A 7,648-nucleotide genomic window follows, 5' to 3' on the forward strand; every position below is an offset into this window, starting at 1 on the left:
CTCTCTCTCTCTCTCTCTCTCTCTCTATATATATATATATATATATATATATATACACACACACACACACACACACACACACACACACACACACACACACATACATATAATCAAGCTATGGTGGACTAATTCTTCTAATGTACTGCGTTACATAGAGTGCAATATTGAAAACATGTCCAAACAATGGTTTTGGCTTATCATTCAGTGGCAAGTGCAATTCATCATCTTCTATCTCTTTACATGGAAATTACTTTCCTGGTTATTTGAGGGGGATGTCACACAGGCAAATTCAAAGAATGGACTTGTCATTAGGGAAATTAAAACACATGGGAAGGGGATCATGCTAAAGAGACTGCAAATAATGGCAGGGTGAAGTAAGGATACTGTGGAAAAAAATTATACTAATTCCTATGCACAGAACTATGCCCAACTCAGCTATGCATTTAGCAAAGGTACAAGGCCGTCACAACTAAGATTTTCCCTTCTCTCTCCCAGAAAAATGAATGTCTCTTTTCCTTATTCTCTGTTTTCTCTTTTATTTTTTCAGAAAGCTACTGTGGTGGACAGAGAAGCAGATGGACAAGAACTGAATGAAGGTTGCAACACAACTGAGTATTTCAACTCCTTCTCCGTCACCATGGAAACCACTGAACAATCAGAGCTGGCAATGAACTGTGAAGTGGAGGTCAATGTGGCTGATTCACCTGAGCAGGGAAAGGATTTCAATACATATGATGAGCAAGTTTGTTTAGAGACAGACTCATCAGAGTCCCCAGGGGAAAAGGTGACGCTTGGCAAAACAACCAACCTGCCAGCTGACACAATTGAGATTTTCAAGCCTGACTGCTCAGAGGCCAATGTTTGCACTGTATTGCCTTATCAAGATCAAAAGGAAGCTATGATATTAGAAACAAAGCATGGCGGCCTCAACAGGAATGAGTCAATCACCTCATCTGTGTCTGACACACTCTCCAGTGCTGACAGTGTTTATGAGAATGAGATCCATCGTAGGAGGCAGGACACGCCAGAACAAGATCCTGAGCAAGAACAAGTCCCTGAGCCAGAGCAGTATCCTGAGCCAGAGCAGTATCCTGTGCCAGAGCTGCATCCTGAGCCAGAACAGTATCCTGAGCCAGAACAGTATCCTGAGCCAGAGCAGTATCCTGAGCCAGAACAAGACCCTGAACCAGAACCAGAACTATACCCTGAGCCAGAACAAGACCCTGAACTAGAGCAATACCCTGAGACACAGGAAGAGCAGGGACACTACTCTGTGCTAGAGCAAGATCCTAAACCTGACCAGTACCCTGAGCAGGAGCCAGAGTCTGAGGCTGAAGATAATGACCTTAATCCTGAGGATGATGGCTATCAAAATCTGGAAATAGACATAGAGGAGGACCCAGAGGCTCATACCATCCTATTTGAACCACCAATGACAGAGGAGTCTACATTAGAGCAGTGTATCAGAGAAGAGGCAATGTCAGATGTGTCCAATGAGTCCTGTCATTACCTTGATCCTGAAGAAATGGACGAATGTCTGAGAGTTGAGATTGCAGCTGCTTCTTCAGATAGTGACACAGACGAGAAATGGAGAGCTATATTCTCGTCTTCTATAAATAAAGAAGATGATGACTCATATTTAGACAGTCTTCAGCTGAGTGCCCAGGAGCTCTTTGTGCAGAAAGTTGAGGTGAAAGACTTTGAAGAACAAGACAACGACAACTTTGAAGAGGTCCGTTATGAGGTTCCACAAGTGGAAGAAGTTCTGGAACAACCTGAGGATATTGGTTCATTTTCCACCCCTCCACAAGAGGTTAAATGTAACCCTTTAGGCCTTCAAGGTTTGTCCAAAATCTCTGAAGATGAGAGTGAAAATGGCAGAGATGCCAATCACAATCACACCACCCAACAACAGCACATCAATGCAGATCCAAACAAGAAGCTACCTAAAGACTTCTGTGTGATACAAGAGACCAAGAGTGAGAATGTTAGCACAGAGCATGTGGACTTCCAGCTGGCTCGTAAACAGTGGAGGGAAATGGAGGAGCAAACCACAAACAAGATTGTCTTACCTACAACCAAGCAGCCCAGCTTCCATGGCAGTCACAGCTTCATGTACACACCGGTTCGCAACATTGAAAGAACCCAGAAGAAATCGCATGATCTGGAGAACTTAAATCTGGTTGGGGATTATCCTCACACCCAATTCAGCCCTTGCTCAGAGGATTCTGGCCTGGATGATTCCAGTTACAGGTCCCCTTATGATGACCCGGAAACACCAGTTGAAAGGGAGATTCGCATATCAATGGAAAGGGAGGAAAACTTCAGGAGAGAGAGGGGCCTCTCCAGGATGGGCAAATCAACTGACTGTGCTCCATCACGAAGTTTCCCCAGATCCATAAGCACTCCACTCACGCCATCATTCATTATCACCTCCTCACCCACTAAGGAACCCCTGAAACATGAAGTGTCGGCAAACAACATTATCATTCTTGACCCAAGCAAGGATTTCACCTCCAGCCCCAGACATGGCAAAGACAATGTAACTGCTCTGTCCAGCGAGTGGCGCTCCGAGGACAGCGGCTCCAACCTCATCATCCTAGAGACATCCAATCTGATTATTCGCAGCGCCTCTGAGTTCTCCCTCAACAAAGCCTGTGAGCAGCCCCAAGAAAAAATGTTCCTGAACAACCCCTTTTTCAAGCTGCGTTCAAGAAGCACAATATCACTGGTGGATGAAGAGATTAAGATGGTGAAGCAGAGGGAGGATGAGCTGAGGAAAGAGAGGGCAAATATGTATGGCAAAGACAGGTTCAATACAGACAAGATGTCAAATCACATGGACACTTTGGCATTTCACAATTCAGGTATGTCTGCAAAAATACACTAACATACACTTTTTTTCTACTTTTTCCCTCTTTGTGTGTATACTTTTAAGCTAATGTTGATCTTTGGTCTTTGTTATTAGTTGATGTACCAGTGAAGTGCAAATCCTCTCCATCATCACCAATGAAAACAGCCTACAAGATGGATCGCTGTGCTTTATCCTGCGATCACAGAGTAAGTTCTTGTTCAAACATTCTGTTACTAAATCTTATTATACAGACACAACATCAATACAACAATTTAATATGCGTTATGTTTTTCTAATGTAACTCGTGAAAAATATCAGTATTGCAAGTATTTATCATTTAAATGTGTATGCATATATTGATTGTACCCTGTCTTAATTTGCAAAAAAAGAAAGTATTGTGGCAACATGTAGCTTGCAAAACAGAATTTCTTATTCCACCTTCAGTTTAATAACCTGAGAGAGGAGGTGGAAGTGAAGGAGGTGGAGGAGGAGGAGGAGGAGAAACAAGTGCTTTGAAAGCAGGTAAACAATCAGCTGTCTTTCTCAGTTTCCAGACGTCTATACCGGAGGAAGACGCAAGAGCGCCATGGCTCTGCGCTGGGAGGCAGGCGAATTTGCAAAAAATGACTGAAGAGGAGCAAGTCAACAGTTTCCCATATAGTGAATTGTCAGTGTTACTCATTCAAGTTAAATGCAGCTTTGCAGTTGTTTGTTTCATGTTGTGACATAACCTAAACTCTGCTTCTGTGATGCTTTGGGCAAAACTAGCAGGACAATGAGAATGTTTGTGAGCACATTAGTTTGGAGTTCACTGAGAACTTATACACACAGTATTATATTGTACCATGGACACACTATAAGCTGGAAGGCTGCTGGTGTCAGCTCTTACGAGATTAGACAAAGAAGACTAATGTGATTGGCAAAGACATTGACAACACACACTTTCTATTTAAACCATATTTTTAATAAACAATATTAATATGGTGGTGATGGTATAAATGGAACAATCTTCTCTGATCAATGCGCGTATCAAAAATAAGTCACTCTACAGAGACAAACCCATATTATCAGTCTATGGGTCGTGCAATAATTTTCACTAACTGCATGCCTCCCACAAGCTGGAAAATGAAGCCAACGTGAAAGTGCCAAAAACTGCAGTTCCTTAAATGGCCACTTGAGGCTGGATTCAAAAGCGAGTAAATCCCCATATACCCCCATCTTAAAATGCTCGACTTTACAGCAGAAATAAGCATGTTTACAGCCCGGTAAAAAATAGTTATGGTCTAAATAGCAATTATTTTATAAAACTCACCTTTTAATTATATTAAGGCTTAAAGTTATGCATAATTAAGGCCATGGTTGTATTGAGTGAGAGGTAGGTGCTGTCACAGGTTGCAAACCGCTAACAGTCTGCTAGCTCCACCTACGCTCCACCTCTTTGCCCATTTTTGGATTAGCTGGAGTCAGGCACTGCCAATGTGGGGATGGCTGGAGTCACTGCACTGAGCTTCACAATTGCTATTCAGAAACGTATGGGTGCCGTCACAGAAACTACATCCATGTTTTATACAGTTTATGATGCCACCTTGTGGAATATCCCTTACCTACTGAAGACCTGTGTAAGAGGTCCAAACCAGAAGCACAAAATCTCAATGAACTAACTGCCAGAGCAAATATTTTAAAAAGTGTTATTCTCTAATTTCTGATTTGGCCTTATTTACAAGGATAGTAGTTAAGGATAATATAATATCTTAATACAGTCACACTCACATTCAATATGTACATTGACAGAGTTAGTGGTCGCTATAAAAGTTCAGCTAAAACTAATATGAGGCTTCAGCAATGTGAGTTAGACAAATCAAGTGTTGGCTTATTGCTGATATAATATTGCCTGTAGAGTTGTATCTTTGTCTTGTGTTGAACTCTGTTTCCAGTTTGAATAGTGTTTTCTGCAGCACTGCCCTTGAAGGTTAGATACAGGGCTTAATTGCCCTAAATATGACTTATTGCAGTTAAGGCTATAGTTGGGAGAGGATAAAGCTACATTAATTGATTTCACTTTGGGGCAGCAGAGACAAGCTATAAACAAATATTAATATATCACCTTTTAAAAGGTTATGGTGAAGTTTTCAGTATTCAGATGCCTACTTACACATCCAGTAGAAACAGAGCAAAATCTATTTGGAGTCATGTTTGTGTCCGCCTGAAGTCCAATATTCCCTCTCATTTTAGCTCTAGTTTGGTCTCAGCTAGCTCCTTTAGAAAAGAAATTGTCTCTTTAGCTGCTAGATGCTCCATTATTTTCACCAGCTAGTCTCTTACATTGTCTGTCTGTTGTTTGATGATGGGCAGGTAGTGTACAATAGGTTTATCAGCTTATTTACTGAAAACAGCTGACTAATACTGCTGGAAATTAGGTTGATGAGAGCTCTGAGACTGAACCAAAAACAGTAAGTAAGTGTTCTGTTTAGCTGAGGGGAACTGCTCAGTTGCTGATACTCTGTGGGTTTATCACTATGAGCGACACATTTCATGTTACTCATAGTCATTTGATTCATTGTAAATATAAAAATAATGATTTGTGCAGCTGGTAAGGTAAGGGGAGCCACATATTGATGGGGACTTTGACATAACAACAACAACATATATGCCTGCAACTATGGACTGTGGCTCGGTGAGAAAACAGAGTAGAGGAGACTAGCCTCATATTAGCTTCAGCTCAACATTAGAATGCATTTTTATACAGAAGGACTGTGGATAGTGTATCCCATCCTTTACAGTTTAGTCAAGCTTTGAAGAGATTGCTTCATGGCCAGTATGGACAAGAAGAATTATTACAGTGACTTTTAATATACATAAGACATGTGACTATAGTATTAAGATAAATTTGAAATAAAATGTGAACCTATCCTTTATTTAAAAGATGATAATTTGCTGACAGTAAACTGAGTATTTGCTGAGATGCCTATGTGTTAGATGTGTATTGTTGAGTCTACTCTTTGCTAAACTATTCTTGACATTATAAATGTAAATCAGATTTGGATACATATTTTGACGTTATTGTATGTCTTGATAAAGCTACTGATACATTGCTCATTGTACATTAATTGTATTTTCACACTATGCTCTTTTGTTCTGAATGATATTTCAGGGTGAGCTGGATAGGGATAAATCAGCACAAAATATATTACACCTACACCTTTCACTTGCAAAGTATAGTTCACTCAGACAACTCACACAGAGAATGTCCAGATTTCAGTGAGAGTAAATATAAATAGGCATTTCATTATTAAGAGGTGTCACACTCTACTTTAGGACACCGAACAATTTGAGTTGTCTGCCTTAACTAGCTCCACACAATTCTGTATGACCTACAGTAGGACAATCCAATAAGTGCAGGTACTTGAATAGTATTATTACAGTGTTCTTGAGGACCAATGACACAATGTGGAAATTGGACATCCATTGTTTGAAATCTCACATCAATGCTTTGGAAATTCCAAATAAGTAAATGGGATTCCATAAATGAAAGTATTTTCTTCCTTATACAATAGCACTATAAATTAATGCTGACTTACATGGAATGAAGCTACAGTATAATCACAGACATGTCTTGTTTAAAAAATCTGACTTTATTTTCCAACATTCACTTAATAATTTATCATTATTTACAAAGCCTTTATATTTCCAGCTACTCTGAAAAGCAGCTTCTAAGAGCTTGGTACTTTTTGACCTTAGATTCAACTTACCTTAAACAGCATTGTTTTACATTTCATGTTTGTATGCTTCATTGTTAAAGTTGTAATTACATTGTTATAGCTTACAAATCTCAAGGATTGCTTGGTGATGTTAAAACACTGCCTGAAAACTCCTTGCCATGGCCTTTTGGGGCTCATTAGGCTCTTTATGACTAAATGTGCGGGGGGCTTTTCACTTTGTTATCATCATGCAAGCATTTAAGAGATTCTTGTGTGCAACAATAAAATATGTATATGAAGAATGTTTGCTAGCTTTATCTGTTTGGATACGTACTCTGCCTATGATGAGATTACTTATGTGCAAAGATGACATTTTAGCTTAAATGTAACACTAGAAGAAAGTTGCTGAATCATCCAAAATGAAAATGCCTCATTTTTCTTGGGAGTATAAATTCATGCAGTAAATTTCACAGGGAAGGAATTTGGCCAACAGGTTAATTTATTCTTTTCTTCTAAAATTAAGGTCTATAATAATAATCTTTATTTGTAGAGCACTTTTCAAAAACAAGTTACAAAGTGCTTTAACCTGTGTAAAGACAATAATATCCAAGAGACAATAATACAAAAACAATACAAGATAAAAGCATGAAAACATTGAAAAGACTAAAATACAGATAAATATAAAATTAGTAAAATACAATAAAATAAAATAAAAGGGATAAAATAAAGTCAAATAAGATCGGGAAAGGCTCTCCTATAAAAGTATGTTTTAAGAAGGGACTTAAAAGAGTTCACTGACTCAGCCGACCTGATTTCCTTGGGCAGGCTTTTCCAGAGCCTCGGGGCCCTGACAGCAAACGCTTTGTCCCCTTTAGTTTTCAGTCGAGACTCTGGAACAGACAACAGACCTCTGCCCGAGGATCTCAAGGTACGTGCTGGTGTGTATGGGACTAAAAGGTCAGAAATATAACAAGGCGAGAGGCCATGAAGAGCTTTAAAAGTGATCAATAGAATTTTAAAGTCAATTCTAAAACATACTGGGAGCCAGTGTAGTGAAGCTAAAATAGGAGTAATGTGGTCATATTTCTTTGTTCTG

The 7,648-nt window shown here is 39.4% G+C and overlaps 1 protein-coding gene across 5 annotated transcripts in view; it reads left to right on the forward strand.

Moving 5' to 3' along the window:
* palmdb (palmdelphin b) overlaps positions 1–6,851 on the forward strand; it is an 85,487-nt gene extending 78,636 nt beyond the window's left edge. For all 5 annotated transcript variants that reach the window (XM_046061918.1, XM_046061926.1, XM_046061936.1 and 2 more), the window contains 3 exons: positions 548–2,867; positions 2,969–3,060; positions 3,402–6,851. In XM_046061918.1, coding sequence (XP_045917874.1) covers positions 548–2,867; positions 2,969–3,060; positions 3,402–3,485 — 2,496 coding nt within the window. In that variant the 3' untranslated portion in view covers positions 3,486–6,851. The remainder of the gene's footprint in view (positions 1–547; positions 2,868–2,968; positions 3,061–3,401) is intronic.
* The last annotated feature ends 797 nt before the right edge of the window (positions 6,852–7,648 follow it).

Source organism: Micropterus dolomieu, linkage group LG01 (assembly GCF_021292245.1).
Source record: "Micropterus dolomieu isolate WLL.071019.BEF.003 ecotype Adirondacks linkage group LG01, ASM2129224v1, whole genome shotgun sequence".
Lineage (NCBI taxonomy): Eukaryota > Metazoa > Chordata > Actinopteri > Centrarchiformes > Centrarchidae > Micropterus > Micropterus dolomieu.